At 40.0% G+C, this 13,073-nt stretch overlaps 1 protein-coding gene across 1 annotated transcript in view; it reads right to left on the reverse strand.

The window, feature by feature from the left end:
• Nucleotides 1-2,561: 2,561 nt before the first annotated feature.
• The window catches only part of SHCBP1 (SHC binding and spindle associated 1), a 55,809-nt gene continuing 45,297 nt past the window's right edge, over nt 2,562-13,073 (reverse strand). The window contains exons 11-13 of the mRNA XM_056136104.1: nt 10,350-10,436; nt 9,848-9,989; nt 2,562-3,209 (exon numbers count right to left, since the gene is read on the reverse strand). Coding sequence (XP_055992079.1) covers nt 2,884-3,209; nt 9,848-9,989; nt 10,350-10,436 — 555 coding nt within the window. The 3' untranslated portion in view covers nt 2,562-2,883. The remainder of the gene's footprint in view (nt 3,210-9,847; nt 9,990-10,349; nt 10,437-13,073) is intronic.

Raw genomic sequence — 13,073 nt, forward strand, 5'->3', positions numbered from 1 at the left:
ATGGCCCTGCTTCACAACTAACCTCATCAAGCAGCCAAGCCACCACATTATTTCAGCTCCTAGACTCCTGAGCATCCAGCCAAGTAAATCCTCAGACAATGGCTTCCATTATAACACCGTAATGAGATATAATAATCATCACAAATTGACTTGTATTGATCTAAGTTTTGATAGTTCCCGTTGCCTTTGTGTTGTAGCCAACAATCTGAAGTAAATATTTTTTGTACTTGCTAAGAGAGCAGGCTGGGGTGATGGGTGAGAAACTGGGGACACTGGAAAGACTGGTGTTGAAACACTTAATGCCTGAGATGGTATTATGACTTGGTAAATCATGGTATTATAATGAGATATTTAAAAATAGCACTGTAGCACTGTCCTTCCGTTGTTCATCAATTTGCTCGATCGGGCACCAGTAACGTCTCCATTGTGAGACTTCTTACTGTGTTTGGCATATCAAATACGCCATGGAGAGCTTGCCAGGCTCTGCCATGCAGGTGGGATACTCTCGGTAGCTTGCCAGGCTCTCCAAGAGGGACAGAGGAATCGAACTCGGGTCGGCCTCATGCAAGGCAAACGCCCTACCCACTGTGCTATCGCTCCAGCCCATTTAAAAGTAATTATACAAATAAATTTAAAATAAAACCAAATATCTTCATACAAAAATGAATATGTTAAGCTCATTCATAAATAATCACATAAATAAAATTAACATGTTTTGGATTAAAGATAGCAATGAAATCTGAAAAACATCATGCTATAGAAAGCAAAATATTAAATTCATTTATCTAGTTATCATGCTGTTTAAGCTTCTAGCAGATTATAAGAGAGTATATAAAATCTGAACTCCAAAATAAAGTGGAAGCTAATTTTATTTGTGTTTCCCAGTACCCAAAAGAAGAGAGAGAGAACAGGGAGGAATGCCCTGCCACAGCGGCAGGGTGGGACGGGGGGGGGGGGGGGGGGGAGGATGGGGAGTCGGAGGGATGCTAGGACCCGTGGTGGGGGAGGATGGGCACTGGTGGAGGGATGGGTACTTGATCATTGTATAACTGAAACCCAAGCACAAAAATTTGTGAGTCTATAAGTGTACTTCATGGTGTTTCACTAATAAAAAAAAATTTAAAAAAAAATTTTATTTGTGTTTCCATTGGAAACTAATTTTATTTTGTTAAGTTGAATAAATGGTTTTAAAATGAGTACATGGGGCCAGGGATGTGGCTCAGCAGTAGAGTATCTGCCCACCATGTTATCAGGGCCTTAATTTGATCCCTGGCACCAAATTATAAAAAAGAAAATTGGTATGTGGCTGAAGTTGATGTAAAATCAATTCACATTATTTCTGTAATGGGATTTTAAAAGGGTAAAAGAAAAAAAATACCTTTCAGTGATCAAACCAAAAGTCTAACATAAATTCTTTCACACTGAATAGCGTTGGAAAAATAAGAATTATAAAGTATTCAAATTTGATAAAAGGAAAAAAATTAGGACTGGAGCAAAAAAGCAACAGTATGACAGTTAGGCTGCTTGCCCTATACACAGCTGTCTCAGGTTTGAGCCTCTGACCTGGTTTCAACCCCCGGTGTCCTATATGGTTCCCTGAGCCAGCAAGGAGTGAGTCCTGAATGCAGAGCCAAGAGTAACCCTAAGTACCACCAAGTAGGGTACAAAAACAAAGTCGGAAAATTAGAAGAAAATAATACTCTTTCTGAAACACTAAAAGATACCAATATAGAGTGTGTACCTCAAAGGTCACTGGTGTCGTGGCCCGTAACGTTCTTGAAAAATAAGAAAATTTAATTTTATTACTTCATCAGTATAACTTTAATCAGTAAGCATATTAATGTCACATATACTTTACATATATCTTTAAGAGCTGTGTTTTATAATACATCAAGAACATAGAATTGATAATTATTTTGTAATTAGACTGTATAACAAAGTTGATGATAACACTGTTTTGGTAAAAGAAACGCACCTTCTTTTTATTTTATTTTATTCTGGAGATTTATTTCGGTGTGTGTGTGTGTGTGTGTGTGTGTGGATTACACCTAATGGGGGTTTGAGGACTACTCCAGATTTTGTGCTTGGGGACTCATGTACAGCTAAGTAACAAATCCAGGATTGTCCCATGCAAAACATGCAATCAGCCCTTTTAGCTCTCTCCAGCCAGCACCTTCTTTTTAATCATTCCTATTCAGAAACAGTGAAAATGCTGTACATATGCAGTGAATCTGAGTAACATTTTTCATTTCTGAATCTGAGTAACATTTTTCATTTCTGATTCAAACCTGTAATGCTATCTATGACTGTTTTGATGATTACACAGTTCAACATAAAAATGCATCCCACTCATATTCTCAATAATAAGTCTGATTAGGCAGATAACCTCCCAATCATAAAAGCTTTTATTTTAAGACAAGCATGAAAATACAGCATGAAAAATCAGGCTTCTTATAAGTGGGATAAAACACACACACACACACACACACACACACACACAACTGTAAGAACTGCACATTTGACACCTACTGCATTTAAGGGCCATTCATCCCGTGTTCTTTCTCCTCTCTGAAGTGCTAGATTAAAGTGTGTCTACAGTAGAAAGTTACTAATAGGTTTAATATGAAAGAACCGTGTAGGAAAGCAAGAGTTTAGAGATAAGAAATCTCCAAATATCTTCTATTTTATGTTTTTATAACCTTTCTTTAAACAGAAAATATTTTATGTGCAACATAGGCAGATAGAATTAATTTACTTTCACTAAAACCCAATGAAATATATCAAATGTAAAATAAAACCCAAAGCCAACTACAGTAGCAGCAGTGATTACTGGAGCAGCTTGTGCAAAATTCCATGTTTTGCTATTTGTGCGCATCACAGTGGTCAGAAAAGAAATGTGCCAAAACTCCCTTTCCCATTCCACTTGAACTCGTTCCCCACAATTGAAACAAACATCTCCTGTGACATTAAGTTGTCATCGGCTTGTGTGATCCCCAGTTCACTCAACCTTTTCTTCTTCATCTGGCCTTTTTGTGTGGACGCTGCAACCAATTCATTTACAATTTCACAGTTGCCTTCGACTTGCTCAGAAAGGTCAGATTTGACATCACGCTCCATTTTACCAGCCGCGCACTGAATCAGCTCTTCTATATCCACTCTTCCGGGTGCCTCTGCCTCTTCATTTGTCTGCATTTTAAGTGTTTTATTTTCTAAAGAAACAACGTATACCACATAATGTTAATTATACTAACTCACCCATGGAGAAGACACCTATTGCTACAATAGAACTTTTGAGCTTCTTTTTTAAAAAAAAATTATTTTAGGCACCAGGATTTACAATATTGATAATGGCAGGGTTCTGTGTACAAAACATCCCATAACCACACCCTCCACCAGAGCACCAGAGTCAGTTTACCTCCATCACTGTCCCAGTGTACACCTACCACCACTGTCCTATTGCCTTCCCATGCCCCACCAAGGGATATACTTCCTACTAAAAAGATCAGTTCTCAGCTTCTGTTGCCTTTGGTTTCCTCACTATATCCATCGTCCTAGAGGCTTTTCTCTTGAAGTTTCTTTCTCCTGGGTTTAATATTGCTTTCCTGCTTTACTTTTGTTAAAATTTTTCTGCTATATCTTTTTCTAATCCTTTATTGTCAGTTTCAACCCATGTTATTTTAGGCATCTTTATTAAAAACAGCATTTGTTTGCATTTGAAGAAAAAGTAAAGTGCCTCTGTCTCATGCAATTTATTTAATCCTCTTACACTTATTGTAGGGGCTGGAGCAATAGCACAGTGAGTAGGGCGTTTGCCTTGCACACAGCCCAACCGGGTTCGACTCCTCTGTCCCTTTCAGAGAGCCCGGCAAGCTACCAAGAGTATCCCACCGACACGGCAGAGCCTGGCAAACTCTCCATGGCGTATTCGATATGCCAAACACAGTAAGAAGTCTCACAATAAAGACGTACTGGGCCCACTCAAACAAATCGCTGAACAATGGAGGACAGTGCAACAGTGCTACACTTATTGTAATTGTACATGTGTTCTACAATAAACCCCCACTAAGAGCTAAAGCAATCATTGGGAAAAAGATGAGAGGCATCACCTTCCCCAACTTCAAACTGTACTACAAAGCAGTAGTAATAAAAATAGCATGATACTGGAATAAACACAGACCCACAGACCAATGGAATAGAATTGAATATCCAGACACAGGTCCTCAAATATATGATCATTTAATCTTTGATAAGGGAGCAAGAAATATGAAATGGAACAAGGAAAACCCCTTTAACAAGTGGTTCTGGGAAAACTGGGCAGCTACATGTAAAATAATAAACTCAGACCTCTATCTAACACCATGCACAAAAGTCAGATCAAAATAGATTAAAGACCTCAGTATCGACCTGAATCCATAAGGTACCTGGAGGGAAAAATGAGCAGAACCCTTCATGAGGCTAAAGGTATCTTCAAAGATGAAACATCACTGACCAAGCAAGTGGAAGCAAAGATAAACAAATGGAACTACATTAAACTAAGAAACTTCTGCACCTCGAAAGAAACAATGACCAAGATACAAAGACAGCCCATGAAATGATAAAAAATTATTTACCCATTACCCATCGGATAAGGGGTTAATATCCAAGATGTATGCCACTGATAAAATTTTACAAGAAAAAAACATCCATCCCCATCAAAAACTGGGGAGAAGAAATGAACAGAAAATTCCTCAAAGAATTCAAATGGCAAAAAAAGGCATATGAAAAAATGCTCTACAATTTGAATCATCAGAGAGATGCAAATTAAAACAACATGAGATATCATCTCACCCCACAGAGACTGGGACACATCCAAAAGAAGAAGAGCAATCAGCGCTGGCATGGATGTGGGGAGAATGGGAGTCTCATTCTTTGTTGGTGGAAACGCCAACCAGTCCAGCTTCTTTGGAAAACAATATGAACATTCCTCAAAAAACTAGAAATTGGGGGCTGGAGCTATAGTACAACGGGTAGGGCGTTTGCCTTGCACGAGGCTGACCCGGGTTCGATTCCAGACATCCCTTATGGTCCCCCAAGCACCGCCAGGAGTAATTCCTGAGTGCAGAGTCAGGAGTAGCCCCTGAGCATAGCTGGTGTGACCCAAAAAGCAAAATTAATTAATTATAAAAAAAACAACTAAAAATTGTGCTCTCATTTGACCCAGAATGAAATGAGTCAGAAGGAAAGAGACATATATAGAATGACTGCATTAATTTGTGGGATATAAAAAAAAATAGTATGAGACTAATAACCAAGGCCAAGGAAACAGGAGGACTCATCAATGATTGGAAGCTACCACAAGTGGGAGGGCAGGAAGGGGGGCTAAGGGCAGTTAGGATAGAGAAGGGACCAGTATGACAATAATACTTGGAAATGATCATTCTGGACATGAACTAAGTGTTGAAAGTAGGTAGAGGAAAAAAACTAAAATAAAATAAATAAAAATAAGATAAAGGTAAAAGGTAAAGGCCCTCCCGTTGATTGTCGATTTGCTCGAGCGGGCCCAGTAATGTCTCCATTGGAGACTTTGTTGTTACTGTGTCTGGCGTATCGAATACGTCACGGGGAGCTTGCCAGGCTCTGCCATGCGGGCGAGATACTCTCGGTAGCTTGCTGGGCTCTCCGAGAGGGGCAGAGGAATCGAACTCGGGTCGGCCATGTTGGCTGCGTGCAAGGCAAACGCCCTACCGCTGTGCTATCGCTCCAGTCAAAAAGAACGAAAGTAGGTAAAGGGATTACATGATAACTTTTCAGTATCTATACTGCAAACCATAATGCCCAAAAGGAAAAGTGAAGGGAGGGGGCAGGGAGGGGGGGTCGAAGGGAAGGAGAGGGAGAGGGAGACTGGGGATATCGGTGGTAAGAAATGTACCCTGGTGTAGGGATGGGTGTTGTAACATGATATAATTGAAATCCAATCATAGACAACTTTGTAACTGTGTACCTCACTGTGATTCAATTAAAAATAAATTAAATTTTTTTAAATGATACAGGTGTTTCAAACATAAGGCAGTCTAAATTTTTTTAATTTAATTTTTTGTAAAGTTTTCTTGCCAAGGATTTCTCCTGTTATCTGACTGGATTTTACAAATCTTTTTCCATTAAAACCTCAGTGAGTAATTGTCTTACTCTTCACACTCAGGTTTCCTGACCCTTGTATAGTATTATTAGATTTTCAATTATTTTTCCCTTTTTTTCTAGATTATCTTTCATTCAGTAGATATTTCCTGGATCTTTACCACCTGCTAAGCACTGTGTTGTAGGGGGCACATGCAAATATTAAAAAAATAGTGCCCCTTTTCCTGAAGGAATGCCCTGAAACAGCTGAGTGAGGTCACTAATAGTCAGAATTCTAAATGTCTACCGTGATATCCACTTTTCCGATTTTTCCCAAAATTGCTAAACAGCGATTTGAAATTGGAAAGGGATTTTGCAGATATAATGAAATTTACTAATTAGTTGATTTAAGAAAAGGAGATTAACTGGTTGGAGGAAATAACTCAAAGGGCTGAAGCAATACCCGGAATGCACCAGTTCAGTTCTCAGCACTCTATGTCTCCTGAGCATACCCGTGTCCCCTGCACTACACCGGGTAAAAGGTCAGTGACCTCACCTGGGTAGACAGAGGCACAGAGACAATAAAGTGAAGAAACAGAGGTTTGTTGGGGTGCGCTCCTGGGCAGGCCTTACGGACCTCTGGGGAGGTTGGGGACATAGCCGTGCCATGGGAAAGGCTAAGCAGAACTTTTAAGTTGTCTTAGGTAGGAAGGAAACAAAGACCAGTGGGATCAGTACGCCTGGTCTGGTATTCTGTTATCTGTACGGGGTGGATATAAGAAAGCATGGAAGGCAGCCTGGCATGGGATAGGCTATCAGGCAGATAAGTACTGTCTTACGCACAGGGTTCAGGGTGAGCTCTGATTCTTGGAATGTGTAACACTATCTATCTCAACAGCCAACCATTTGGTCCCAAGCAAACCTTACACACAGCACTGCCAGTACTAAGCAACATGCCATCACTTGGCTTGAAAGAACTGAAACGATCTGGCCTGCACCACCAAACCAACTGTCACCAAGAATGAAGGCTGACCCCTGTGTGCTGCTAGGGAGACTGCCCCAAAGGGAAAAGGAAAAAGAAGGAAAGATCATTCAGGGGTACCTAACCTAATCATTTGAAGCCTTTACAGGTAATTTTCTCTGGGGGTGGAGAGCTAATACAGGGGTTAAAGGTGCTTGCCTCAAATGTGGCTAATCCCACTTTGACCCCCAACAATGAATAATTACCATTACTTTAATGGTAATTAAAAGTAACCATTAATTACTCCCCCCACCCCGCCGTGAAATTTTTTTGTTTGTTTGGTTTTCATTTTTATTTATTTATTTATTTTATTGAATCTCTGTGGGAAAAGTTACAAAGCTTTCAGGTTTAAGTCTAGGTCATGCAATCATCAAACACATTTCCCTTCACCAGTATTTATTTTTCACCACCAAGAACCCCAATATACCCCCCCTCCCAACCCTCCAAATGCTTGTGAGGCAGATGAATTCTAGTTAATACTCTATCTACTTTGATTAGATTCATTGTTTCGACAAAAGATGCGCCATTATTTTTTAGAGTTTACACCCCAAAATCAGACCTGCTGAAAAGGTATTGTGACATTAATTACTTTTCTTTTTTTCATAATTCACTGCAATGTACTATTTAAAAAGAAAACAAGCTAAGCCATCCTTTGAAGAAGAATCTCTGTTCAAAATGTTGACTTTGGAACTCAGGGCCCACCGTTTAGTAAAAGTGAGACAGAGAAAGAGAAGAGAACCTGTGGACATTATTGGCAGAGACTGGAGGAAGGGTTTTTTTTGTTTTTAAACAAACGTTTCTTAATTACTTTTTAAGTAATTAAAAAGTTTTTTTTCCTGGCTGGATGAAGAAAGCATGTAGCATAGCAAGTCAAAGCTTATGAAAAAGATTTAAAATGTAAGATTTGTCTGAGTGAGCTCCTCTGGTGACTTGAGTGTGATCCCCTGATAACAACCAGCAAGAAAATGGAGAACTTTTTTTCACAATTTCAAAGCATTGGATTCTGTCAACAATATGAACATGAGCTGAAAAGCAGATTCTTCCCTCAAAGTATTCAAACAAGGAAACTTTAAATTTGCATCAGTGAAACCTTAAGCAGATAATGCAATCAAGTCCTCCTGAATCTATAGAACTGTGGGGGAGGGAGGGGAATCTTCCAGACCTATACTGATGCAGATTCTGCAGGATAAAAAGGATTACTTGTTCTGGTTCTTTTTTTTTTTTTTTAATTAGTGAGACATCATGAGGTACAGTTGTAGACTTACAAATTTTTGTGCTTGGGTTTCAATTATACAATGATCAAATACCCATCCCTCCACCAGTGCCCATTTCCCACCACCACAGATCCCAGTATCCCTCCCACCCCCCACCCCCCACCCCCATCCCACCCTGCCTCCATGGTAGGGCATTCCCTTTCGTTCTCTCTCTCTTATTGGGTGTTGTGGTTTGCAAAAGAGGCATTGAGTGGCAATCATGTTTGGTCTATAGTCTACTTTCAGCATGCTTCTCCCATCCTGGGAGGATCCTTCCAACACCTTTATTTGGTGTTCCCTTCTCTATCTGAGCTCCCTTCTCCCCTAGCATGTGTGGTTGGCCTCCAAGCCATGGAGTAAAATTCCTGGTACTAATCTCGGCCATTCTTGGGTGTTAGTCTCCTATTTTGTTACTTTATGTTCCCCAGATGAATGCAATCTTTCTATGTCTATCCCTTTCTTTCTGAGTCATTTCGCTTAACATGATACTTTCCATGTAGTACCACTTGTATGTAAATTTCATGACTTCATCTTTTCTAACAGCTACATAGTACTCCATTGTGTAAATGTACCAAAGTTTCTTTAACCAGTCATCTGTTCTCGGGCATTCAGGTTTTTTCCAGATTCTGGCTATTGTAAAGAATGCTGCCAATGAACAAACAATTACAGATGTCACTTCGACTATACACTTTTGCCTCTCTGGGATATATTCCCAGGAGTGGTATTGCTGGGTCAAATGGGAGCTCAATTTCTGTTCTGGTTCTTTAAACTTTCCCTCACTCAAGTCAATGCCCGGGCTCCCTCTAAGAAAAATTTCATAGTGATCTGAGTCATGGATTGGAGTTTATGAATTTCTTTCCCACTAAGTTTGTTCAGCTTTGCTGCCAAGAAAGGCAGGTAGATAGGGTGGCATAAACTTCTACCAATAAAACATAAAGACAAACTCCATGAGTCACTCCAATAAACGCAGACTTTAACGTAACACATTTATTTCTCTGCCTCCATCCTTGAAAAATACCAGCAGGAGATATCACTGCTATCAAAAGTTCATCCTTATCCTATAAATTTATAAACCACCTGTGATAAAGGGAACTATAGAAACACAAAACCACATATCACAGTTTTGAATAAATAGTTGAACTAGTTGACCTTGAAAGCTTCTTTCAGCTTGAGTTTATAATAGAAGGAATTTACCAAACTTCTCTACCTCTTAATATTGTCAGCTACCTTCGTTATTATTATTACTAATATTATATATTACAAGCTTCCTTATTGTTTTATACTTGTAATGCTACCTCACCACCCCTGCCACCAGAGTATCAATAACCCTCCACCACTATTCTAAGATAGTTCCCTTCTGCCAGCTTTCTTTTTAAGGAGAGGAAGAAGACTTAGATCCTTTATCAGAATTAAATATTGATGAAATAAAGTACTTTAGAGTTAGTTTTTATATAAAAAAAAATCCTGACAATAGTATTACCTTGAGTTCCATCTTGTGCATTTTCTTGCAGGTCAGAGAAAATTGTAGGCTTCACTAAGACAACACCATAACCGTCATTATTATGAATGATGTTATTCACCATAGAGATTCGAGGCATGTCATAATGTTCATCTAAGAAATCCTGTGACATTGAAAACACATTTTAAAGAAACTGTCACATTCCATGCTGCCTGCATTAAATATCTCACTTTTTTTCAGGCTCCTCTAAAAATAAAAGTAGAAAAGCTCTGCTGATTAATATGTGATAATATAGTTTAAACCCTAAGTGACAAAGCATTTCTGTCATTTCTGCAGATCTATAGACAGCAAAGTTTTTTCTCACAAGAGACTTTCAATCACCAACTGCTAATATTATTTCAATTAGATATTGTTTGTACATTTCAAAACCAGAAAACAACAGAACCCTACAGGAGAGTTTTAATAGGACACTGTGATTCTTTAGGTGAACCTTTGCAAAGAGGGGGTTTCAAGAGGTGCTCACCTTTATGAGAATGCCTTCCTTGCAGTGATGGATCCCATTGTCACTCAGAGTGCACTTACTCCCAGGATAGATTTCAATACCAGCACCCTACAAGTTACAAATCACAATTTATCTTTATTTTGAGATTTTGGTTTTTAGGTTTGGGAGCCATACCCCACTGTGCTCAGGGTTTACTTCTGGCTGTGTGTTCAGGCTTGCTTACTCATGGGTCTGTGCTCAGGAATCACACCTGGCCGAGCTTGGGTTGCAACCAAGGAAAACTGTACTATCTCTCCAGCCTCAACACACTTTTAAGAGTAAAGACTAGTGCAAATATGAAGTGTCTTATAGAAAGTTCAACTAGCTCTATCAAAAGTTTAGAAGGTGTCTACTATGATTTACCATGTTCAAAAATCACACAGAGACACATATCACTGGCTAAGATACATACAAACACACACACACATACACACATACACCACTAGCTAAGAATAGCAACATTAAATTACTGTTCTACTCTTTTAGTTGAATAAATCAATTTTCTGATTCTGGAAAAAAAAAGGGCACTTAATTGTATGACTACTTATTCAAATTGATCAATCCAAAAACATTCAATTAGCAGCAATGTAGCACTTTTCTACCATTGTTCATCAATTTGCTCAAGCGGGCACCAGTAACGTCTCCATTGTGAGACTTGTTGTTACTGTTTTGGGCATACTGAATATGCCACAGGGAGCTTGCCAGGCTCTGCCGCAGGCGGGATACTCTCGGGACACAGAACCTGGGTCGGCCATGTGCAAGGCAAATGCCCTACCTGCTGTGCTATCGCTCCACCCATTCAATTAGTAAAGAAAAAATATCTTATTCTGGAAAATAGAATTTGAAAAAAGAAATAAGACTTAATATATTAAAAATAAACCATTTGGTGTCCAAAGACTTAGAACGGGGGTTATGGCCAGACCCAGTTCTTTCCCTGGCACTGAATATGGACCCCCCCCCCCCCACACACACACACACACACACCCAGCACCTCCAGGAGTGACCTCTGAGCATAAAGCCAGGTGTAAGCCCTGAGCACAACTGGATATGGACCAAAACCTCAATCCCTAGCCCCCAAATACACCATTTGGTGATGGTGATGGTGCAGTACTCTGGATATCAACCATAAAGTTTAACATTATTGTAACTATGTTAACATTTTAGAGAAAAACTTTTTAAAGAGCAAAATAAACCAATCAGAAACAAAAATTTTATGTGCCTGTCAAGGCTGGGGTTGCGGGGGAGGGGGCGGTGAGCAGGGGATAGCAGAGAACCTGGGAACCCTGATGGAGGACAGTAGACACTGGTGGTGGGATTGGTGCTGGAACAGAAAAAGCCTAAAAACCAAATATAAATAGCTTCATAAATCATGGTGCTTTCATAAAATTTAAAAATTTTAAAAAATAAGTGAAACTTTAAAAAATACACTACTTTTAAAATATTACAAACCTAACTTAAAACTCAACTATGAATAACTTTATAAACCATGATGTCTTAACAAAATAATTTTTTTAAAAGTGGGGCCGACGGCCCCGGAGGCACAAGGACTTAGCACAGAGAGCCACCCGCTTGGAGCAGAAAAGCAAATGGACTATGTGTTAAACCGCGCCACCATGCCTGCCCGGAGGGGAAAGGGTGTTGACCCACTCGCCCGCTCCTCTCTGGAAAGAAAGATGGCGGCCGCACGGGAGCCTTGTGGACAGCAGGTCTGAGCCGGGGGTGGGAGCGGCAGGGACCTCATGGGAAGGGGGGCGTAATGGGCCGTCCTCCACGCCCGACCGAGGTCACCAGCTGCCCCCCACGAGCGGCTCTCCCGCACGGCCACAACTCCAGAGCACAGAAACCAATCTCTTAACTATCTAACATTTAATAGAAATACTTCCAGGGTTAATAAGTAAAACAGCAGAAATCCAAAACCTCGAGGCCGCGATAGCGGCCACGTGACATCATTTTATTCTTAAACCAAGCTGTAGAAAGCAAATCATTTCACAACGCTGTTTCAGCATATCTGATTGGGGGGGGGGGGGGGGGGTCGTAAACTCTAAACAATAATTGTGCATCTTCTATCGAAACAATGTATCTAGTCAAAGTAGATAGAGTATTAACTAGAACTCATCTGCCTCACAGGAATTGGGAGGGGTGGGAGGTGGGGTTCTATTGGGGTTCACGGTTAAAAATAAGTATTGGTAAAGGGAAATGTGTGTGATACTTACATGACTGAGACCTAAACCCGAAAGCTCTGTAACTTTTCCCACAGTGATTCAATAAAGAAATAAATTATAAAATAAAATAAAAGTGGGGCCGGAGAGATAATAGAGCAGGAATTCTTGCCTTGCTCTCAGCCAACCTGGTTTCGATCCCAACCATCTCACATGGTCCCCTGAGCACCACCAGGAGTAATTCCTAACTACAAGGCCAGATGTAATCCTTGAGCATCACCAGGTGTGGCCAAAAATAAAAAAACCAAAAAAAAAAAAAAACCCTCACCCCCCAAAAAAATTAAGTTACTTGAGAGCCCGGCAAGCTATTGAGAGTATCTCGCCTGCACGGCAAAGTCTGGCAAGCTCCCCGTGATGTATTCGATATGCCAAACACAGTAACAAGTCTCACAATGGAGACGTTACTCGACCCGCTCGAACAAATCAATAGTAGTCAAATAATAGATTCTCCTTCAAATTATATATAAAAATTAGCAGTTATTTAAAG

Source organism: Sorex fumeus, unplaced genomic scaffold (genome assembly GCF_029834395.1).
Source record: "Sorex fumeus unplaced genomic scaffold, SorFum_2.1 ptg000122l, whole genome shotgun sequence".
Taxonomy (NCBI): Eukaryota; Metazoa; Chordata; class Mammalia; order Eulipotyphla; family Soricidae; genus Sorex; species Sorex fumeus.